This window comes from Salvelinus fontinalis, chromosome 18, assembly GCF_029448725.1.
Source record: "Salvelinus fontinalis isolate EN_2023a chromosome 18, ASM2944872v1, whole genome shotgun sequence".
Lineage (NCBI taxonomy): Eukaryota > Metazoa > Chordata > Actinopteri > Salmoniformes > Salmonidae > Salvelinus > Salvelinus fontinalis.
Window position 1 is genome coordinate 54,242,899 of NC_074682.1, and position 25,000 is coordinate 54,267,898.

General features: G+C 45.1%; 1 protein-coding gene across 3 annotated transcripts in view; it reads right to left on the bottom strand.

Annotated features, from left to right (window-relative positions):
• Positions 1 to 25,000, bottom strand: part of LOC129815767 (poly(rC)-binding protein 3-like) — a 174,264-nt gene that overhangs the window by 38,457 nt on the left and 110,807 nt on the right. For all 3 annotated transcript variants that reach the window (XM_055869876.1, XM_055869877.1, XM_055869878.1), the window contains exons 5-7: positions 19,362 to 19,478; positions 10,747 to 10,878; positions 440 to 568 (exon numbers count right to left, since the gene is read on the bottom strand). In XM_055869876.1, the coding sequence (XP_055725851.1) occupies positions 440 to 568; positions 10,747 to 10,878; positions 19,362 to 19,478 (378 nt within the window). The remainder of the gene's footprint in view (positions 1 to 439; positions 569 to 10,746; positions 10,879 to 19,361; positions 19,479 to 25,000) is intronic.

A 25,000-nucleotide genomic window follows, 5' to 3' on the forward strand; every position in this document is an offset into this window, starting at 1 on the left:
AAGTCGTCTTCTCGCTGCGGGCCTGCTAGTTCTCAAGATTAAGAGGGTATCGATTTTAGAAATCTCTTTACATTCGAAACATTGATTGATTGTATTTATTTTCAAATGGAAATATTTGTTATGTGCTACTGGAGATCTGACAGAGTATTGATTATAGGCTTATCAATTCATTACTGTTAAGTTTCTCTTTCATATTTATTCATTTTGAACATAAATACTTTGATACTGATCATTTTATACATTTGCTTAAATCAATTATGATACATTGATCTGTCTGGTGTCTGTGGCTGGTAATACCAGGATCCTTTGGGGGAAATCTAGTGATCTGTATGTTACAAACAAACAACCCTGCTTTCTCGACCTGCGGTCTAATCTGTCAATAAAAGTTCACAAGTAGTAAAGGGGTCAGGGATCAGGGTGATGAGGAAGTGTACACCACCTCGAGAATGACAGTGCAGATGAGCTTGACACACTGGATGATGGCGTCTTGGGTCCCGGATATCGTCACCCCTCTCTCAGTAGAGTTGGGAAGGAGGTCTCCTGCTACCTGTACTTGTGCCCCCGTGGTCTGTTCAAGATGACAATGGGAAACATGATGTGTGAAAGAGCCAGAAGAGGACTGGCTAACCTTCTCGGAGCCTGATTCCTCTCTAGGTTTCTTCCTAGGTTCCTACCTTCTAGTTATTCCTAGCCACTGTGTTTCTGCCTCTGCATTGCTTGCTCTTTTGGGGGGTTTGGCTGGGTTTCTGTTAAGCACTTTGTGTAAACTGCTAAAAAGGCTTTATAAAATACAGTTGATTGATTGATCAATGGTCATTTTGTTGATGTACACCATATATGCATAATAAAGTATACAATATAAATGGGACTCCAAACAGCCTCTGACTCTCTCTAACCACCTCTACTTCATTACACTGAGCTGAAAGATCAGTTCCAACAACTAATCCAACATATTGGTTTCAGTTCAGATGTTTATAAAGGAAGAAAGGACATATGTTTATAAAGGAGAGGAGGAGAGGACAGATGTTTATAAAGGAGAGGAGGTGAGGACAGATGTTTATAAAGGAGAGGAGGAGAGGACAGATGTTTATAAAGGAGAGGAGGAGAGGACATATGTTTAGAAATGAGAGGAGGAGAGGACAGATGTTTATAAAGGAGAGGAGGTGAGGACAGATGTTTATAAAGGAGAGGAAGTGAGGACAGATGTTTATAAAGCAGAGGGGGTGAGGACAGATGTTTAGAAAGGAGAGGAAGAGAGGACAGGTGTTCATAAAGGAGAGGAGGAGAGGACAGATGTTTATAAAGGAGAGGAGGAGAGGACAGATGTTTATAAAGGAGAGGAAGAGAGGACAGATGTTTATAAAGGAGAGGAGGTGAGGACAGATGTTTATAAAGGAGAGGAGGAGAGGACAGATGTTTATAAAGGAGAGGAGGAGAGGACAGATGTTTATAAAGGAGAGGAGGAGAGGACAGATGTTTATAAAGGAGAGGAAGAGAGGACAGATGTTTATAAAGGAGAGGAGGAGAGGACAGATGTTTAGAAAGGAGAGGAGGAGAGGACAGATGTTTATAAAGGAGAGGAGGAGAGGACAGATGTTTATAAAGGAGAGGAAGAGAGGACAGATGTTTATAAAGGAGAGGAGGAGAGGACAGATGTTTAGAAAGGAGAGGAGGTGAGGACAGATGTTTATAAAGGAGAGGAGGAGAGGACAGATGTTTATAAAGGAGAGGAAGAGAGGACAGATGTTTATAAAGGAGAGGAGGAGAGGACAGATGTTTATAAAGGAGAGGAGGAGAGGACAGATGTTTAGAAAGGAGAGGAGGAGAGGACAGATGTTTATAAAGGAGAGGAGGAGAGGACAGATGTTTAGAAAGGAGAGGAAGTGAGGACAGATGTTTATAAAGGAGAGGAGGAGAGGACAGATGTTTAGAAAGGAGAGGAGGTGAGGACACATGTTTTTAAAAGAGAGGAGGAGAGGACAGATGTTTATAAAGGAGAGGAGGAGGGGACAGATGTTTATAAAGGAGAGGAGGAGAGGACAGATGTTTATAAAGGAGAGGAGGAGAGGACAGATGTTTAAAAAGGAGAGGAAGTGAGGACAGATGTTTATAAAGGAGAGGAAGAGAGGACAGATGTTTAGAAAGGAGAGGAGGAGAGGACAGATGTTTATAAAGGAGAGGAGGAGAGGACAGATGTTTATAAAGGAGAGGAGGAGAGGACAGATGTTTATAAAGGAGAGGAAGTGAGGACAGATGTTTATAAAGGAGAGGAGGAGAGGACAGATGTTTATAAAGGAGAGGAGGAGAGGACAGATGTTTAGAAAGGAGAGGAGGAGAGGACAGATGTTTATAAAGGAGAGGAGGAGAGGACAGATGTTTAGAAAGGAGAGGAGGAGAGGACAGATGTTTATAAAGGAGAGGAGGAGAGGACAGATGTTTATAAAGGAGAGGAAGAGAGGACAGATCTTTATAAAGGAGAGGAGGAGAGGACAGATGTTTATAAAGGAGAGGAGGAGAGGACAGATGTTTAGAAAGGAGAGGAAGTGAGGACAGATGTTTATAAAGGAGAGGATGAGAGGACAGATGTTTATAAAGGAGAGGAGGTGAGGACAGATGTTTATAAAGGAGAGGAGGAGAGGACAGCTGTTTAGAAAGGAGAGGAGGAGAGGACAGATGTTTATAAAGGAGAGGAGGAGAGGACAGATGTTTAGAAAGGAGAGGAAGAGAGGACAGATGTTTATAAAGGAGAGGAGGAGAGGACAGATGTTTAGAAAGGAGAGGAAGTGAGGACAGATGTTTAGAAAGGAGAGGAAGTGAGGACAGATGTTTATAAAGGAGAGGATGAGAGGACAGATGTTTATAAAGGAGAGGAGGTGAGGACAGATGTTTATAAAGGAGAGGAGGAGAGGACAGCTGTTTAGAAAGGAGAGGAAGTGAGGACAGATGTCTATAAAGGAGAGGAGGAGAGGACAGATGTTTAGAAAGGAGAGGAGGTGAGGACACATGTTTTTAAAGGAGAGGAGGAGAGGACAGATGTTTATAAAGGAGAGGAGGAGGGGACAGATGTTTATAAAGGAGAGGAGGAGAGGAAAGATGTTTATAAAGGAGAGGAAGAGAGGACAGATGTTTATAAAGGAGAGGAAGAGAGGACAGATGTTTATAAAGGAGAGGAAGAGAGGACAGATGTTTAGAAAGGAGAGGAAGAGAGGACAGATGTTTATAAAGGAGAGGAGGAGGGGACAGGTGTTTATAAAGGAGAGGAGGAGGGGACAGATGTTTATAAAGGAGAGGAAGAGAGGACAGATGTTTATAAAGGAGAGGAGGAGGGGACAGGTGTTTATAAAGGAGAGGAGGAGAGGACAGATGTTTAGAAAGGAGAGGAAGAGAGGACAGATGTTTATAAAGGAGAGGAGGAGAGGACAGATGTTTAAAAAGGAGAGGAAGAGGGGACAGATGTTTATAAAGGAGAGGAGGAGAGGACAGATGTTTATAAAGGAGAGGAGGAGAGGACAGATGTTTATAAAGGAGAGGAAGTGAGGACAGATGTTTATAAAGGAGAGGAGGAGAGGACAGATGTTTAGAAAGGAGAGGAGGTGAGGACACATGTTTATAAAGGAGAGGAGGAGAGGACAGATGTTTATAAAGGAGAGGAGGAGAGGACAGATGTTTATAAAGGAGAGGAGGAGAGGACAGATGTTTAAAAAGGAGAGGAAGTGAGGACACATGTTTATAAAGGAGAGGAAGAGAGGACAGATGTTTATAATAGCTACACGTAGTCGTAGTCCCGTGTAGCTCAGTTGGTAGAGCATGGCGCTTGCAACGCCAGGGTTGTGGGTTCGATTCCCACGGGGGGCCAGTACAAAAAAGTATGAATGTATGTACTTGTAAGTCGCTCTGGATAAGAGCGTCTGCTAAATGACTTAAATGTAAATGTAAATGTATAAAGGAGAGGAGGAGAGGACAGATGTTTATAAAGGAGAGGAGGAGAGGGCAGATGTTTATAAAGGAGAGGAAGTGAGGACAGATGTTTATAAAGGAGAGGGGGTGAGGACAGATGTTTAGAAAGGAGAGGAGGAGAGGACAGCTGTTTATAAAGGAGAGGAGGAGAGGACAGCTGTTTATAAAGGAGAGGAGGAGAGGACAGATGTTTATAAAGGAGAGGAGGAGAGGACAGATGTTTATAAAGGAGAGGAGGTGAGGACAGATGTTTAGAAAGGAGAGGAAGAGAGGACAGATGTTTAGAAATGAGAGGAGGTGAGGACATATGTTTATAAAGGAGAGGAGGAGAGGACAGATGTATATAAAGGAGAGGAGGAGAGGACAGATGTTTATAAAGGAGAGGAAGAGAGGACAGATGTTTATAAAGTAGAGGAGGAGAGTACAGCTGTTTATAAAGGAGGGGAGGAGAGTACAGATGTTATAAAGGAGAGGAGGTGAGGACAGATGTTTATAAAGGAGAGGAGGAGAGGACAGATGTTTATAAAGGAGAGGAAGTGAGGACAGCTGTTTATAAAGGAGAGGAGGAGAGGACAGATGTTTAGAAAGGAGAGGAAGAGAGGACAGATGTTTATAAAGGAGAGGAGGAGGGGACAGGTGTTTATAAAGGAGAGGAGGAGGGGACAGATGTTTATAAAGGAGAGGAAGAGAGGACAGATGTTTATAAAGGAGAGGAGGAGGGGACAGGTGTTTATAAAGGAGAGGAGGAGAGGACAGATGTTTAGAAAGGAGAGGAAGAGAGGACAGATGTTTATAAAGGAGAGGAGGAGAGGACAGATGTTTAAAAAGGAGAGGAAGAGGGGACAGATGTTTATAAAGGAGAGGAGGAGAGGACAGATGTTTATAAAGGAGAGGAGGAGAGGACAGATGTTTATAAAGGAGAGGAAGTGAGGACAGATGTTTATAAAGGAGAGGAGGAGAGGACAGATGTTTAGAAAGGAGAGGAGGTGAGGACACATGTTTATAAAGGAGAGGAGGAGAGGACAGATGTTTATAAAGGAGAGGAGGAGAGGACAGATGTTTATAAAGGAGAGGAGGAGAGGACAGATGTTTAAAAAGGAGAGGAAGTGAGGACAGATGTTTATAAAGGAGAGGAAGAGAGGACAGATGTTTATAAAGGAGAGGAGGAGAGGACAGATGTTTAGAAAGGAGAGGAGGAGAGGACAGCTGTTTATAAAGGAGAGGAGGAGAGGACAGCTGTTTATAAAGGAGAGGAGGAGAGGACAGATGTTTATAAAGGAGAGGAGGAGAGGACAGATGTTTATAAAGGAGAGGAGGTGAGGACATATGTTTATAAAGGAGAGGAGGAGAGGACAGATGTTTAGAAATGAGAGGAGGTGAGGACATATGTTTATAAAGGAGAGGAGGAGAGGACAGATGTTTATAAAGGAGAGGAGGTGAGGACATATGTTTATAAAGGAGAGGAGGAGAGGACAGATGTTTATAAAGGAGAGGAGGTGAGGACAGATGTTTATAAAGGAGAGGAGGAGAGGACAGATGTTTATAAAGGAGAGGAAGTGAGGACAGCTGTTTATAAAGGAGAGGAGGAGAGGACAGATGTTTATAAAGGAGAGGAGGAGAGGACAGATGTTTATAAAGGAGAGGAAGTGAGGAAAGCTGTTTATAAAGGAGAGGAGGAGAGGACAGATGTTTATAAAGGAGAGGAGGAGAGGACAGATGTTTATAAAGGAGAGGAGGAGAGGACAGATGTTTATAAAGGAGAGGAAGTGAGGACAGCTGTTTATAAAGGAGAGGAGGAGAGGACAGATGTTTATAAAGGAGAGGAGGAGAGGACAGCTGTTTAGAAAGGAGAGGAGGAGAGGACAGATGTTTATAAAGGAGAGGAGGAGAGGACAGATGTTTATAAAGGAGAGGAGGAGAGGACAGATGTTTATAAAGGAGAGGAAGTTAGGACAGATGTTTAAAAAGGAGAGGAAGAGGGGACAGATGTTTATAAAGGAGAGGAGGAGAGGACAGATGTTTATAAAGGAGAGGAAGAGAGGACAGATGTTTATAAAGGAGAGGAAGTGAGGACAGATGTTTATAAAGGAGAGGAGGAGAGGACAGATGTTTATAAAGGAGAGGAAGTTAGGACAGATGTTTATAAAGGAGGGGAAGAGAGGACAGCTGTTTATAAAGGAGAGGAGGAGAGGACAGATGTTTATAAAGGAGAGGAGGAGAGGACAGATGTTTATAAAGGAGAGGAAGTGAGGACAGATGTTTATAAAGGAGAGGAGGAGAGGACAGATGTTTATAAAGGAGAGGAGGAGAGGACAGATGTTTAGAAAGGAGAGGAGGTGAGGACACATGTTTTTAAAGGAGAGGAGGAGAGGACAGATGTTTATAAAGGAGAGGAGGAGGGGACAGATGTTTATAAAGGAGAGGAGGAGAGGAAAGATGTTTATAAAGGAGAGGAAGAGAGGACAGATGTTTATAAAGGAGAGGAAGAGAGGACAGATGTTTATAAAGGAGAGGAAGAGAGGACAGATGTTTAGAAAGGAGAGGAAGAGAGGACAGATGTTTATAAAGGAGAGGAGGAGGGGACAGGTGTTTATAAAGGAGAGGAGGAGGGGACAGATGTTTATAAAGGAGAGGAAGAGAGGACAGATGTTTATAAAGGAGAGGAGGAGGGGACAGGTGTTTATAAAGGAGAGGAGGAGAGGACAGATGTTTAGAAAGGAGAGGAAGAGAGGACAGATGTTTATAAAGGAGAGGAGGAGAGGACAGATGTTTAAAAAGGAGAGGAAGAGGGGACAGATGTTTATAAAGGAGAGGAGGAGAGGACAGATGTTTATAAAGGAGAGGAGGAGAGGACAGATGTTTATAAAGGAGAGGAAGTGAGGACAGATGTTTATAAAGGAGAGGAGGAGAGGACAGATGTTTAGAAAGGAGAGGAGGTGAGGACACATGTTTATAAAGGAGAGGAGGAGAGGACAGATGTTTATAAAGGAGAGGAGGAGAGGACAGATGTTTATAAAGGAGAGGAGGAGAGGACAGATGTTTAAAAAGGAGAGGAAGTGAGGACACATGTTTATAAAGGAGAGGAAGAGAGGACAGATGTTTATAATAGCTACACGTAGTCGTAGTCCCGTGTAGCTCAGTTGGTAGAGCATGGCGCTTGCAACGCCAGGGTTGTGGGTTCGATTCCCACGGGGGGCCAGTACAAAAAAGTATGAATGTATGTACTTGTAAGTCGCTCTGGATAAGAGCGTCTGCTAAATGACTTAAATGTAAATGTAAATGTATAAAGGAGAGGAGGAGAGGACAGATGTTTATAAAGGAGAGGAGGAGAGGGCAGATGTTTATAAAGGAGAGGAAGTGAGGACAGATGTTTATAAAGGAGAGGGGGTGAGGACAGATGTTTAGAAAGGAGAGGAGGAGAGGACAGCTGTTTATAAAGGAGAGGAGGAGAGGACAGCTGTTTATAAAGGAGAGGAGGAGAGGACAGATGTTTATAAAGGAGAGGAGGAGAGGACAGATGTTTATAAAGGAGAGGAGGTGAGGACAGATGTTTAGAAAGGAGAGGAAGAGAGGACAGATGTTTAGAAATGAGAGGAGGTGAGGACATATGTTTATAAAGGAGAGGAGGAGAGGACAGATGTATATAAAGGAGAGGAGGAGAGGACAGATGTTTATAAAGGAGAGGAAGAGAGGACAGATGTTTATAAAGTAGAGGAGGAGAGTACAGCTGTTTATAAAGGAGGGGAGGAGAGTACAGATGTTATAAAGGAGAGGAGGTGAGGACAGATGTTTATAAAGGAGAGGAGGAGAGGACAGATGTTTATAAAGGAGAGGAAGTGAGGACAGCTGTTTATAAAGGAGAGGAGGAGAGGACAGATGTTTAGAAAGGAGAGGAAGAGAGGACAGATGTTTATAAAGGAGAGGAGGAGGGGACAGGTGTTTATAAAGGAGAGGAGGAGGGGACAGATGTTTATAAAGGAGAGGAAGAGAGGACAGATGTTTATAAAGGAGAGGAGGAGGGGACAGGTGTTTATAAAGGAGAGGAGGAGAGGACAGATGTTTAGAAAGGAGAGGAAGAGAGGACAGATGTTTATAAAGGAGAGGAGGAGAGGACAGATGTTTAAAAAGGAGAGGAAGAGGGGACAGATGTTTATAAAGGAGAGGAGGAGAGGACAGATGTTTATAAAGGAGAGGAGGAGAGGACAGATGTTTATAAAGGAGAGGAAGTGAGGACAGATGTTTATAAAGGAGAGGAGGAGAGGACAGATGTTTAGAAAGGAGAGGAGGTGAGGACACATGTTTATAAAGGAGAGGAGGAGAGGACAGATGTTTATAAAGGAGAGGAGGAGAGGACAGATGTTTATAAAGGAGAGGAGGAGAGGACAGATGTTTAAAAAGGAGAGGAAGTGAGGACAGATGTTTATAAAGGAGAGGAAGAGAGGACAGATGTTTATAAAGGAGAGGAGGAGAGGACAGATGTTTAGAAAGGAGAGGAGGAGAGGACAGCTGTTTATAAAGGAGAGGAGGAGAGGACAGCTGTTTATAAAGGAGAGGAGGAGAGGACAGATGTTTATAAAGGAGAGGAGGAGAGGACAGATGTTTATAAAGGAGAGGAGGTGAGGACATATGTTTATAAAGGAGAGGAGGAGAGGACAGATGTTTAGAAATGAGAGGAGGTGAGGACATATGTTTATAAAGGAGAGGAGGAGAGGACAGATGTTTATAAAGGAGAGGAGGTGAGGACATATGTTTATAAAGGAGAGGAGGAGAGGACAGATGTTTATAAAGGAGAGGAGGTGAGGACAGATGTTTATAAAGGAGAGGAGGAGAGGACAGATGTTTATAAAGGAGAGGAAGTGAGGACAGCTGTTTATAAAGGAGAGGAGGAGAGGACAGATGTTTATAAAGGAGAGGAGGAGAGGACAGATGTTTATAAAGGAGAGGAAGTGAGGAAAGCTGTTTATAAAGGAGAGGAGGAGAGGACAGATGTTTATAAAGGAGAGGAGGAGAGGACAGATGTTTATAAAGGAGAGGAGGAGAGGACAGATGTTTATAAAGGAGAGGAAGTGAGGACAGCTGTTTATAAAGGAGAGGAGGAGAGGACAGATGTTTATAAAGGAGAGGAGGAGAGGACAGCTGTTTAGAAAGGAGAGGAGGAGAGGACAGATGTTTATAAAGGAGAGGAGGAGAGGACAGATGTTTATAAAGGAGAGGAGGAGAGGACAGATGTTTATAAAGGAGAGGAAGTTAGGACAGATGTTTAAAAAGGAGAGGAAGAGGGGACAGATGTTTATAAAGGAGAGGAGGAGAGGACAGATGTTTATAAAGGAGAGGAAGAGAGGACAGATGTTTATAAAGGAGAGGAAGTGAGGACAGATGTTTATAAAGGAGAGGAGGAGAGGACAGATGTTTATAAAGGAGAGGAAGTTAGGACAGATGTTTATAAAGGAGGGGAAGAGAGGACAGCTGTTTATAAAGGAGAGGAGGAGAGGACAGATGTTTATAAAGGAGAGGAGGAGAGGACAGATGTTTATAAAGGAGAGGAAGAGGGGACAGATGTTTATAAAGGAGAGGAGGAGAGGACAGATGTTTATAAAGGAGAGGAGGAGGGGACAGATGTTTATAAAGGAGAGGAGGAGAGGACAGATGTTTATAAAGGAGAGGAGGAGAGGACAGATGTTTATAAAGGAGAGGAAGTGAGGACAGATGTTTATAAAGGAGAGGAAGAGAGGACAGATGTTTATAAAGGAGAGGAAGTGAGGACAGATGTTTATAAAGGAGAGGAGGTGAGGACAGATGTTTATAAAGGAGAGGAGGAGAGGACAGATGTTTATAAAGGAGAGGAGGAGAGGACAGATGTTTATAAAGGAGAGGAGGTGAGGACAGATGTTTATAAAGGAGAGGAGGAGAGGACAGATGTTTATAAAGGAGAGGAGGAGAGGACAGATGTTTATAAAAGAGAGGAGGTGAGGACAGATGTTTATAAAGGAGAGGAGGAGAGGACAGATGTTTATAAAGGAGAGGAGGAGAGGACAGATGTTTATAAAGGAGAGGAGGAGAGGACAGATGTTTATAAAGGAGAGGAGGAGAGGACAGATGTTTATAAAGGAGAGGGGGAGGGGACAGATGTTTATAAAGGAGAGGAGGAGAGGACAGATGTTTAGAAAGGAGAGGAGGAGAGGACAGATGTTTAGAAAGGAGCGGAGGAGAGGACAGCTGTTTATAAAGGAGAGGAGGTGAGGACATATGTTTATAAAGGAGAGGAAGTGAGGACAGATGTTTATAAAGGAGAGGAGGAGAGGACAGCTGTTTATAAAGGAGAGGAGGTGAGGACATATGTTTATAAAGGAGAGGAAGTGAGGACAGATGTTTATAAAGGAGAGGAGGAGAGGACAGATGTTTAGAAAGGAGAGGAGGAGAGGACAGCTGTTTATAAAGGAGAGGAGGTGAGGACATATGTTTATAAAGGAGAGGAAGTGAGGACAGATGTTTATAAAGGAGAGGAGGAGAGGACAGATGTTTAGAAAGGAGAGGAGGTGAGGACATATGTTTATAAAGGAGAGGAGGAGAGGACAGATGTTTAGAAAGGAGAGGAGGAGAGGACAGATGTTTATAAAGGAGAGGAGGAGAGGACAGATGTTTATAAAGGAGAGGAAGAGAGGACAGATGTTTATAAAGGAGAGGAGGAGAGGACAGATGTTTAGAAAGGAGAGGAAGTGAGGACAGATGTTTATAAAGGAGAGGAGGAGAGGACAGATGTTTAAGCAAGTGAAAAAGAGCCACACTCACCTCTCTGATCTCCTTGATCTTGGAGCCGCCCTTCCCGATGAGAGAGCCGCATTGGCTGGCAGGAATGACCAATCGTAGGGTGACGGGGGGCTTGCTGGTGACCGTGCCATTGGCGACCAGAGTTGTGAGGTCCTGGAGGAAACAAACATGATTTGTTTAGATTCACTATTCAACTGTCACTCATCAATTAAAACAACAGTTGGCCAAAACAACGCAAGCTAAAGCGACATTAATGAACGCTGAATAAAAGTTGCAGTACACTATACATTAACATCATATAGTCCAGACCTGGTGTTGTACGACTGCTCTCTGAACCAACCAGTGCTGGTTAAACGCTGAACGTTGGTCACGATGATGGGTGACTAGTAACATACTCAACCTCCTATACAAACATGTAATCAATATAACCATCTGAGAGTTTACACGTCAACGATCCAATCAGGGAAAGGTTAGCGCTCAATCTCTGTCTGCGGTTTCCATCGATTCCCATATAGATCACAGACAATATTTACCCTGTTGGTCAGATCTATTCACCTTTAGAAATGGCATTCTGTCTCTCCCTCCACTTTATGTTCCTTTAGATGTAGATTGTGACTCACTTAGCTAAGGCCCTGTGACCAGGCCAGAAAAACTCAGGCTAATAATCTCTATGTCTGACCAGTGGCTTGTGACCAGGCCAGGTAAACTCAGGCTAATAATCTCTATGTCTGACCAGTGGCTTGTGACCAGGCCAGGTAAACTCAGGCTAATAATCTCTATGTCTGACCAGTGGCTTGTGACCAGGCCAGGTAAACTCAGGCTAATAATCTCTATGTCTGACCAGTGGCTTGTGACCAGGCCAGGTAAACTCAGGCTAATAATCTCTATGTCTGACCAGTGGCTTGTGACCAGGCCAGGTAAACTCAGGCTAATAATCTCTACAGTATGTTTGACCATGGTCCTGAGTTTTTCTGGACCCTAGTTTCCAAGTCTCAGCATTGTCTCACATAAGATAAGCGACTTTGATCTGCACGGATTGAACCCAGCTTGTTCACCCTTCTGATAGCCTGCCTTGTTCCTAGACTCATATAATACCCTGCTGCATTAGAGGGCTCATAGAGGACCAAGGCTTTATGTCCCATCGTTAGAAATAGTCTCTCTCACACAGAGACAGACTTTTCACTCTCTCTCCCCCTCTCACGCTCACTCTCGCGCTCACTCTTGCACTCACTCTCGCGCCCACTCTCACGCTCACTCTCACGCTCACTCTCACAATCACTCTCACGCTCACTCTCACACTCACGCTCACTCTCACACTCACATTCCCTCTCACGCTCCCTCTCACGCTCACTCTCTGCTCACTCTCACACTCCCTCTCACACTCACTCTCACTCTCATGCCCACTCTCACACTCCCTACTCTCACTCTCACGCTCACTCTCCCTCTCACGCTCCCTCTCACGCTCCCTCTCACGCTCCCTCTCACGCTCCCTCTCACGCTTACTCTCACGCTCACTCTCTCACTCTCACGCTCACTCTCACACTCACTCTCGCAATTCCTCTCACGCTCCCTCTCACGCTCACTCTCACGCTTACTCTCACACTCCCTCTCACGCTCACTTTCATGCTCCCTCTCACGCTCACTCTCACACTCACTCTCACGCTCATTCTCACTCTCACGCTCACTCTCACACTCACTCTCACACTCACTCTCACACTCACTCTGACTCTCACTCTGACTCTCGCCTTAATCTAGATAATAAATATAATCCCAAATCATGTCCCCAACATTGCACACATCAATTAGCCCTAGCAGGACTGCGGTAGCATTTAACATGTAAATAGCCTGGTCATCACGTCATGTCACATCCCGCTAGAGGCTACATGAACTGAAACACTATCACGCTTCCTTTACTACTCTCCCAACGTGCACTGTTCTCTCCCAACGTGCACTGTTCTCTCCCAACGTGCACTGTTCTCTCCCAACGTGCACTGTTCTCTCCCAACGTGCACTGTTCTCTCCCAATGTGCAATGTTCTCTCCCAACGTGCACTGTTATCTCCCAACGTGCACTGTTCTCTCCCAACATGCACTGTTCTCTCCCAACGTGCACTGTTCTCTCCCAACGTGCACTGTTCTCTCCCAACGTGCACTGTTCTCTCCCAACGTGCACTGTTCTCTCCCAACGTGCACTGTTCTCTCCCAACATGCAATGTTCTCTCCCAACGTGCACTGTTCTCTCCCAACATGCAATGTTCTCTCCCAACGTGCACTGTTCTCTCCCAACGTGCACAGTTCTCTCCCAATGTGCACTGTTCTCTCCCAACGTGCACTGTTCTCTCCCAACGTGCACTGTTCTCTCCGAACATGCACTGTTCTCTCCCAATGTGCAATGTTCTCTCGCAATGTTTGGCAATCAAAGCTGTATCAGAGGCGGCAGAAGGCAGCAGTCAATGGCTCTGGATGAAGAGGAAAGACCCCAGCTGGGCCCCGAAGTGAGAGGGCCAGGAGGTATGCGGTCAACAAAGCTTGACTCAGGGAGGAGGACGCCCCTGCCATGCATAGTCCCATGGGATGTTGGCTATCAACAACAAGGCAACTCCTATGACTAATTGGGAATGGGACGCAAGCGTAGGATTGATCACCCTGTCACTGGCCGCCTTTGGGGAGGGTGTATAGTGTGAAAGGCCGAAACACCCTAGGAACCAAAGGTACACTACTGATGATGCGCTCCCCAAATTTCACCAGGCTCACTGTTCATGAACTCTTGGAAGTGCTTGCACAAAGGATAGTAACATCTCATCCTGTGTTCTTGGAATCCAAATACAATGTGCAATGTTCTCTCCAAATACAATGTGAGTATAATTTATCAAGGTGTTGGGCATATTTCTCTATCTCTCTGTCTCTCTCTGTCTCTTTCTCACTCTGTTTCTCTCTCTGTCTCTCCCTGTGTCTCTCTCTCTGTCTCTCTCTGTCTCTTCCTCTCTGTCTCTCTCTCTGTCTCTCTGTCGCTCTTTCTCTCTGTCTCTCTCTGTCTCTCTCTCTGTCTCTCTGTCGCTCTTTCTCTCTCTGTCTCTGTCTCTCTTCCTCTCTCTCTCTGTCTCTCTCTCTCTCTCTGTCTCTCTCTCTCTCTCTCTCTCTCTCTCACTCTCTCTCTCTCATTCTTAGTGGTATGCTGGTACTATGGACATTGCCAACAGGCTTAGGTTACAATATCCACATTAACAGACTATATAATGAATACCTGATACATTGATTCTGAGCGTTAAGCAGAATTGGATCGTAGGAGTATCTACACTTTCTTAGCTGAGGGAGATAAAATGGTAATGGAGGTAAACATTAATCGGTTGATTAGAATGAATGAGCAGGCATATATTTTTGTAACAGTAGAAGCAAAAGGATTTTTATGTCTTCAGAGGAAGATTTCATGTTTGGGTAGCTTAGTTGGTATTGGCTCTTCTTGTGGGTTTCTTTCCATTGCTCTGTTCTCTGTGTGTATTTAAGAGTTACAGAACACCAACTATTACACAGAGTTGGTTTATTTCTAGGGGAGATTCAGACCTATACTGATCTGATCAAAACCAGGAAGGAAAGAGACACGGCTGAGAGGAGCTCCTTATGAATTACAGACTAAATGTGCTCTTCATCACAGCAACGTGTTCTACATCACTATACCCTGCTCTTCATCACAGCAACGTGTTCTACATCACTATACCCTGCTCTTCATCACAGCAACGTGTTCTACATCACTATAGCGTGCTCTTCATCACAGCAACGTGTTCTACATCACTATAGCGTGCTCTTCATCACAGCAACGTGTTCTACATCACTATAGCGTGCTCTTCATCACAGTAACGTGTTCTACATCACTATAGCGTGCTATTCATCACAGCAACGTGTTCTACATCACTATAGAGTGCTATTCATCACAGCAACGTGTTCTACATCACTATAGAGTGCTATTCATCACAGCAACGTGTTCTACATCACTATAGCGTGCTCTTCATCACAGTAACGTGTTCTACATCACTATAGCGTGCTATTCATCACAGCAACGTGTTCTACATCACTATAGCGTGCTCTTCATCACAGTAACGTGTTCTACATCACTATAGCGTGCTATTCATCACAGCAACGTGTTCTACATCACTATAGAGTGCTATTCATCACAGCAACGTGTTCTACATCACTATAGCGTGCTCTTCATCACAGTAACGTGTTCTACATCACTATAGCGTGCTATTCATCACAGCAACGTGTTCTACATCACTATAGCGTGCTCTTCATCACAGCAACGTGTTCTACATCACTATAGCGTGCTATTCATCACAGCAACGTGTTCTACATCACTTTACCGTGCTCTTCATCACAGCAACGTGTTCTACATCACTTTACCGTGCTCTTCATCACAGTAACGTGTTCTACATCACTATAGCGTGCTCTTCATCACAGCAACGTGTTCTACATCACTATAGCGTGCTATTCATCACAGCAACGTGTTCTACATCACTTTACCGTGCTCTTCATCACAGCAACGTGTTCTACATCACTATATCCTGCTCTTCATCACAGTAACGTGTTCTACATCACTATATCCTGCCCTTCATCACAGTAACGTGTTCTACATCACTATATCCTGCCCTTCATCACAGTAACGTGTTCTACATCACTAAAGCCTGCTCTTCATCACAGTAACGTGTTCTACATCACTATATCCTGCCCTTCAAAACAGTAACGTGTTCTACATCACTAAAGCCTGCTATTCATCACAGTAACGTGTTCTACATCACTATAGAGTGCTATTCATCACAGTAACGTGTTCTACATCACTAAAGCCTGCTCTTCATCACAGTAACGTGTTCTACATCACTAAAGCCTGCTCTTCATCACAGTAACGTGTTCTACATCCTTATAGCGTGCTCTTCATCACAGTAACGTGTTCTACATCCCTATAGCGTGCTCTTCATCACAGTAACGTGTTCTACATCCTTATAGCGTGCTCTTCATCACAGTAACGTGTTCTACATCCTTATAGCGTGCTCTTCATCACAGCAACGTGTTCTACATCACTATAGCGTGCTCTTCATCACAGTAACGTGTTCTACATCCTTATAGCGTGCTCTTCATCACAGTAACGTGTTCTACATCCCTACAGCGTGCTCTTCATCACAGCAACGTGTTCTACATCACTATACCCTGCTCTTCATCACAGTAACGTGTTCTACATCACTATAGCGTGCTCTTCATCACAGTAACGTGTTCTACATCCTTATAGCGTGCTCTTCATCACAGCAACGTGTTCTACATCACTATACCCTGCTCTTCATCACAGTAACGTGTTCTACATCCTTATAGCGTGCTCTTCATCACAGTAACGTGTTCTACATCCTTATAGCGTGCTCTTCATCACAGTAACGTGTTCTACATCCTTATAGCGTGCTCTTCATCACAGTAACGTGTTCTACATCCTTATAGCGTGCTCTTCATCACAGTAACGTGTTCTACATCCTTATAGCGTGCTCTTCATCACAGTAACGTGTTCTACATCCATATAGCGTGCTCTTCATCATAGTAGCGTGTTCTACATCACACACCTGAGCTAGAGCAGTGATCCAGGCCCCCCCTAGGGTTACTATGACAACTCTGTCTTCACTGTGAAGGGATGAGAGGAGTTCACAGTGGGGCAGAGAGAGGAGATTCTTACTAGATTTCTACTAGTATTTGTGAGACAGAGGGAGGGAGACAGGAAGAGAGAGCGAGACAGAAAGAGAGAGAGACAGGAAGAGAGAGAGAAATAGAGAGAGACAGGAAGAGAGAGAGACAGGAAGAGAGAGAGAGACAGGAAGAGAGAGAGACAGGAAGAGAGAGAGAGACAGGAAGAGAGAGAGACAGGAAGAGAAAGAGAGACAGGAAGAGAGAGAGACAGGAAGAGAGAGAGACAGGAAGAGAGAGAGAGACATGAAGAGAGAGAGAGACAGGAAGAGAGAGAGACAGGAAGAGAGAGAGAGGAAGAGAGAGAGAGACAGGAAGAGAGACAGGAAGAGAGACAGGAAGAGAGAGAGAGAGAGAGAGAGACAGGAAAAGAGACAGGAAGAGAGAGAGAGAGAGAGAGAGAGAGAGAGAGAGAGAGGAAAAGAGACAGGAAGATAGAGAGACAGGAAATACCATAACAGCATGTTGCTATGTTATATAAATGAATGTTACACTTAACTCAGTCGGCTCACTGATCAAGGTCTATTAAATTGACCTAGCAGCATTATCCTCAGAAATCATTCACTTGATATGTACTGTAACACAACAAACCCTTGATTTCATGAAACTGTTCTGTATGTGGATGAGAGTACTGTACTGCAAACCTCTCCTCTATTCAACAGCTAGCACACCTGAATGTCAACTATCCTGAATGTCAACTATCCTGAATGTCAACTATCCTGAGTGTCAACTATCCTGAATGTCAACTATCCTGAATGTCAACTATCCTGAGTGTCAACTATCCTGAATGTCAATTTACCTGAATGTAAACTATCCTGAATGTCAACTATCCTGAGTGTCAACTATCCTGAATGTCAACTATCCTGAATGTCAATTTACCTGAATGTCAATTTACCTGAATGTAAACTATCCTGAATTTCAATTTGCCTGAATGTCAACTATCCTGAATGTCAACTATCATGAATGTCAACTATCCTGAATGTCAATTTACCTGAATGTCAACTAACCTGAATGTCAATTTACCTGAATGTCAACTAACCTGAATGTCAACTATCCTGAATGTCAACTATCCTGAGTGTCAACTATCCTGAATGTCAATTTACCTGCATGTCAACTATTCTGAGTGTCAATTTACCTGAATGTCAATTTACCTGAATGTCAACTAACCTGAATGTCAATTTACCTGAATGTCAATTGACCTGAATGCCAACTAACCTGAATGTCAACTAACCTGCATGTCAACTAACCTGAATGTCAACTAACCTGCATGACAATTTACCTGAATGTCAACTAACCTGAATGCAAATGTACATGAATGTCAACTAACCTGAATGTCAACTAACCTGAATGCAAATGTACATGAATGTCAACTAACCTGAATGTCAATTTACCTGAATGCCAACTAACCTGAATGCCAACTAACCTGAATGTCAATTTACCTGAATGTCAACTAACCTGAACGTCAATTTACCTGAATGTCAATTGACCTGAATGCCAACTAACCCGAATGTCAATTTACCTGAATGTCAATTGACCTGAATGCCAACTAACCTGAATGCCAACTAACCTGAATGTCAATTTACCTGAATGTCAACTACCCTGAATGTCAATTTACCTGAATGTCAACTAACCTGAATGTCAATTTACCTGAATGTCAACTAACCTGAATGCCAATTTACCTGAATGTCAATTGACCTGAATGCCAATTTACCTGAATGTCAACTAACCTGAATGCCAATTTACCTGAATGTCAATTGACCTGAATGCCAACTAACCTGAATGTCAACTAACCTGCATGTCAACTAACCTGAATGTCAATTTACCTGAATGTCAATTGACCTGAATGCCAACTAACCTGAATGTCAACTAACCTGCATGTCAACTAACCTGAATGTCAACTAACCTGCATGTCAATTTACCTGAATGTCAACTAACCTGAATGCAAATGTACATGAATGTCAATTTACCTAAATGTCAATTTACCTGAATGCCAACTAACCTGAATGCCAATTTACCTGAATGTCAACTAACCTGAATGCAAATGTACATGAATGTCAATTTACCTGAATGTCAATTTACCTGAATGCCAACTAACCTGAATGTCAATTTACCTGAATGTCAACTAACCTGAATGTCAACTAACCTGAATGTCAATTTACCTGAATGCCATTTACCTGAATGTCAACTAACCTGAATGTCAACTAACCTGAATGTCAATTTATTTGAATGCCAATTTACCTGAATGTCAACTAACCTGAATGTCAACTAACCTGAATGTCAATTTACCTGAATGTCAACTAACCTGAATGTCAACTAACCTGAATGGCAACTAATCATCAAGCCCTTCACTAGGTGAATCAGGTGAGCAAGTTAGAAAGAGAGGGAGAGCTTCTTGTCTGGCCTTTTCACTTTGATTGTGACAGACAGCTAGACAGAGAGAGAGAGAGACAGTGGGACAGACAGACAGACAGACAGACAGACAGACAGACAGACAGACAGACAGACAGACAGACAGACAGTGGGACAGACAGACAGACAGACAGACAGACAGACAGACAGACAGACAGACAGACAGACAGACAGACAGACAGACACAGAGAGACAGTCAGAGAGAGAGAGAGACAGACAGACAGACAGACAGAGAGAGAGACAGTGGGACAGAGGGACAGACAGACAGACAGACAGACAGACAGACAGACAGACAGACAGACAGTGGGACAGACAGACAGACAGACAGACAGACAGACAGACAGACAGACAGACAGACACAGAGAGACAGTCAGAGAGAGAGAGAGACAGACAGACAGACAGACAGAGAGAGAGACAGTGGGACAGAGGGACAGAGGGACAGACAGACAGACAGACAGACAGACAGACAGACAGACAGACAGACAGACAGACAGAGTAACAGGCAGAGCGACAGACCTCTTCCAGTTTGAGAGTGATCATAGTGAAGGCTCTGAAGACACAGTCTGTAGGTCCTGTGATGGTGATGATCCTCTCTGGACACGAGCCCTCTGAGATGTTGATACGGGCGCTGCTCTGTGATGGAGGGATAGAGGGATGGAGGGAGAGAGGGATGGAGGGATAGAGGGATGGAGGGATGGAGGGAGAGAGGGATGGAGGGATGGAGGGAGAGAGGGATAGAGGGATGGAGGGATGGAGGGATGGAGGGATGGAGGGAGAGAGCGATGGAGGGATGGAGGGAGAGAGGGATGGAGGGATGGAGAGGTGGAGGGATGGAGGGATAGAGGGAGAGAGGGATGGAGGGAGAGAGGGAGAGAGGGATGGAGGGAGAGAGGGATGGAGGGATGGAGGGAGAGAGGGAAGGAGGGATGGAGGGAGAGAGGGAGAGAGGGAGAGAGGGATGGAGGGATGGAGGGAGAGAGGGAGAGAGGGATAGAGGGATGGAGGGTTGGAGAGATGGAGGGATAGAGGGATGGAGGGATGAAGGGATGTAGGGATAGATGGATGGAGGGAGAGAGGGATAGAGGGATGGAGGGAGAGAGGGATAGAGGGATGGAGGGAGAGAGGGATGGAGGGAGAGAGGGAGAGAGGGATGGAGGGATGGAGGGAGAGAGGGATGGAGGGATGGATGGAGAGAGGGATGGAGGGAGAGAGGGATAGAGGGATGGAGGGATGAAGGGATGTAGGGATAGATGGATGGAGGGACGGACGGAGGGATGGAGGGAGAGAGGGATAGAGGGATAGTGGGAGAGAGGGATAGATGGATGGAGGGATGGAGAGGTGGGGGGAGGAGGAGAAGAGAACAGAAGACAACATTCATTCTGCTGCACTGCTCTGCACATGTGTGAATGTGCCTGTGCGCGCAAGTATGTGTGTGTGTGTGTGTGTGTGTGTGTGTGTGTGTGTGTGTGTGTGTGTGTGTGTGTGTGTGTGTGTGTGTGTGTGTGTGTGTGTGTGTGTGTGTGTGTGTGTGCATGTGTGTGAGATCTGAGCTAGCTGTGCAGTAGGAAGTAGGAGGAGCCATGCTATGCCAGCTCAAGGCCCATTGAGAGATGAACCACTTCTTCAAAGAGAAGCCATGTTGTGTGGTGAACATCGTCATGTCCTTCAGTGGAAGTACGCACACACACACACGCACGCACGCACGCACACACACACACCCACACACACACACACACACACACACACACACATACTCACGCTCGCGCAAATGTGCAAACACACAGACACACAAACACACAGACACACAGACACACAGACACACACACCCACTTTAGTGGAAAAACCTTCCTTTTATGCAATTGTGTTTTTCCTCAAAGAACTGAAATGTGCAAACAGGAACAGACCTGTAGTATTGAAATATGCAAACAGGAACAGGCCTTTAATACTGAAATATGCAAACAGGAACAGGCCTTTAATACTGAAATATGCAAACAGGAACAGGCCTGTAGTATTGAAATATGCAAACAGGAACAGGCCTTTAATACTGAAATATGCAAACAGGAATAGGCCTGTAGTATTGAAATATGCAAACAGGAACAGGCCTGTAGTATTGAAATATGCAAACAGGAATAGGCCTGTAGTATTGAAATATGCAAACAGGAATAGGTCTGTAGTATTGAAATATGCAAACAGGAACAGGCCTGTAGTATTGAAATATGCAAACAGGAACAGGCCTGTAGTATTGAAATATGCAAACAGGAATAGGCCTGTAGTATTGAAATATGCAAACAGGAACAGGCCTGTAGTATTGAAATATGCAAACAGGAATAGGCCTGTAGTATTGAAATATGCAAACAGGAATAGGTCTGTAGTATTGAAATATGCAAACAGGAACAGGCCTGTAGTATTGAAATATGCAAACAGGAACAGGCCTGTAGTATTGAAATATGCAAACAGGAATAGGCCTGTAGTATTGAAATATGCAAACAGGAACAGGCCTGTAGTATTGAAATATGCAAACAGGAATAGGCCTGTAGTATTGAAATTTGCAAACAGGAATAGGCCTTTAATACTGAAATATGCAAACAGGAATAGGCCTGTAGTATTGAAATATGCAAACAGGAACAGGCCTGTAGTATTGAAATATGCAAACAGGAACAGGCCTGTAGTATTGAAATATGCAAACAGGAATAGGCCTTTAATACTGAAATATGCAAACAGGAACAGGCCTGTAGTATTGAAATATGCAAACAGGAATAGGCCTGTAGTATTGAAATATGCAAACAGGAATAGGCCTTTAATACTGAAATATGCAAACAGGAATAGGCCTGTAGTATTGAAATATGCAAACAGGAATAGGCCTGTAGTATTGAAATATGCAAACAGGAATAGGCCTTTAATACTGAAATATGCAAACAGGAACAGGCCTGTAGTATTGAAATATGCAAACAGGAACAGGCCTGTAGTATTGAAATATGCAAACAGGAACAGGCCTTTAATACTGAAATATGCATGGGGAAATATTGTGTGTGTGAGCGTGTACGTGATTCTTTATAGAATGCGAGAAAGAAAGGAGATAGGGGGGAACAGAGGGAGAACAGGAAGAGAAAGGGGGAGAATGGAGAGAGATGGAGAGAAAGGGGGAGAATGGAGGGAGACGGAGAGAAAGGGGGAGGATGGAGGGAGATGGAGAGAAAGGGGGAGAATGGAGGGAGACGGAGAGAAAGGGGGAGAATGGAGGGAGACGGAGAGAAAGGGGGAGAATGGAGGGAGACGGAGAGAAAGGGGGAGAATGGAGGGAGACGGAGAGAAAGGGGGAGAGGGAGACGGAGAGAAAGGGGGAGGATGGAGGGAGACGGAGAGAAAGGGGGAGAATGGAGGGAGACGGAGAGAAAGGGGGAGGATGGAGGGAGACGGAGAGAGACAGGGAGAGAAAGGGGGAGAATGGAGGGAGAACGGAGGGAGACGGAGAGAAAGGGGGAGGATGGAGGGAGACGGAGAGAGACAGGGAGAGAAAGGGGGAGAATGGAGGGAGAACGGAGGGAGACAGGGAGAGAAAGGGGGAGAATGGAGGGAGACGGAGAGAAAGGGGGAGAATGGAGGGAGACGGAGAGAAAGGGGGAGAATGGAGGGAGACGGAGAGAAAGGGGGAGGATGGAGGGAGACGGAGAGAAAGGGGGAGGATGGAGGGAGACGGAGAGAAAGGGGGAGAATGGAGGGAGACGGAGAGAAAGGGGGAGGATGGAGGGAGACGGAGAGAAAGGGGGAGAATGGAGGGAGAACAGAGGGAGACAGGGAGAGAAAGGGGAGAATGGAGGGAGAACGGAGGGAGACAGGGAGAGAAAGGGGAGAATGGAGGGAGAACAGAGGGAGACAGGGAGAGAAAGGGGGAGAATGGAAGGATACGGAGAGAAAAGGGGAGAATGGAGGGAGAACGAAGGGAGACAGGGAGAGAAAGGGAGAGAATGGAGGGAGACGGAGAGAAAAGGGGAGAATGGAGGGAGAACGAAGGGAGACAGGGAGAGAAAGGGAGAGAATGGAGGGAGACGGAGATAAAAGGGGAGAATGGAGGGAGAACGGAGGGAGACAGGGAGAGAGAGGGGGAGAATGGAGGCAGACGGGGAAAGAAAGGAGGGGAATGGAGGGACACGGGGAGGAATAGGGGAGAACGGAGGGAGACGGGGAGAGAAAGGAGCGGAATGGAGGGAGACGGGGAGTAAAAGGGTGAGAACGGAGGGAAACAGGGAGAGAAAGGGAGAGAATGGAGAGACGGGGAGAGAAAGGGGGAGAATGGAGGGAGACAGGGAGGAGAAAGGTGGAGAATGGAGGGAGACAGGGAGAGAAAGGGGGAGAACGGAAGGAGACGGGGAGAGAAACAGAGAGAATGGAGGGAGACGGGGAGAGAAAGGGGGAGAATGGAGGGAGACAGGGAGAGAAAGGGGGAGAATGGAGAGAGACAGGGAGAGAAAGGGGGAGAACAAGAAGAGAAAGGAGGGAGACAGGGAGAGAAAGGGGGAGAACAAGAAGAGAAAGGAGGAAAACAGGAAGAGAAATGGGGAGAACAGGAAGAGAAATGGGTAGAACAGGATGAGAAATGGGGAGAACAGGAAGAGAAATGGGGAGAACAGGAAGAGAAAGGGGGAGACCAAGAAGAGAAAGGGGGAGAACAGGAAGAGAAATGGGGAGAACAGGAAGAGAAATGGGGAGAACAGGAAGAGAAATGGGGAGAACAGGATGAGAAATGGGGAGAACAGGAAGAGAAAGGGGGAGACCAAGAAGAGAAAGGGGGAGAACAGGAAGAGAAATGGGGAGAACAGGAAGAGAAAGGGGGAGACCAAGAAGAGAAATGGGGGAACAGGAAGAGAAATGGGGAGAACAGGAAGAGAAAGGGGGAGACCAAGAAGAGAAAGGGGGAGAACAGGAAGAGAAATGGGGAGAACAGGAAGAGAAAGGGGGAGACCAAGAAGAGAAAGGGGGAGAACAGGAAGAGAAATGGGGAGAACAGGAAGAGAAATGGGGAGAACAGGATGAGAAATGGGGAGAACAGGAAGAGAAAGGGGGAGACCAAGAAGAGAAAGGGGGAGAACAGGAAGAGAAATGGGGAGAACAGGAAGAGAAAGGGGGAGACCAAGAAGAGAAAGGGGGGAACAGGAAGAGAAATGGGGAGAACAGGAAGAGAAATGGGGAGAACAGGAAGAGAAAGGGGGAGAACAGGAAGAGAAAGGGGGAGAACAGGAAGAGAAATGGGGAGAACAGGAAGAGAAAGGGGGAGAACAGGAAGAGAAAGAGGGAGAACAGGAAGAGAAAGGGGGAGAACAGGAAGAGAAATGGGGAGAACAGGAAGAGAAAGGGGGAGAACAGGAAGAGAAAGGGGGAGAACAGGAAGAGAAATGGGGAGAACAGGATGAGAAATGGGGAGAACAGGAAGAGAAAGGGGGAGACCAAGAAGAGAAAGGGGGAGAACAGGAAGAGAAAGGGGGAGAACAGGAAGAGAAAGGGGGAGAACAGGAAGGCTGTAATGATGGTGCTTTTATATCCTCCCCACTCTGAGTCTTTCAGCAACCAGCTCCTCTGAGGACTGACTGACGATGGCTAAAGAGTTGTGTCTGTGTGAGTGTGTTTCGGCTGTGTGTGTGTGTCAACTCTGTTTCTGATTCCTTGGTGGGTGTGTGTTGGCTGTGTATGTGTGTGTGTGTGTGTGTGTGTCTCATCCGTGTGTGTGTGATTCATTGCATTGCAGGGTTCCCAGGTCCTCTCCTGTCTGTTTCATTTACATGTGATCTCTCTGTCACTCTGTCTGCGCATGCCTGCATGAGTGTATCTCGGCTCTGCGTGTGTGTGTATGCACATGTCTGTGTGTGTCTGTCTCGTGTGTGTGTGTGTGTGTGTGTTTGTGATTCATTGTACTGCAGGGCTCCTAGCTCGTCTTTTTCTCCCGGTATTTGTGTCTGTTTGTGCGTTTGCTTGTGTGTGTGTGTGTCTGTGAGTACGTGCGTGATCTCACTCAGGCTCTGGTCAATCTGAAAGACTCTCTGCTTCTTCCCATGATCATGTTTTTATCTCCATCATGGAGACATACTTACCTTATCACAGCTTTATTACTGTCATTATCTCCATCATGGAGACAGATTTACCTCATCACAGCTTTAGTACTG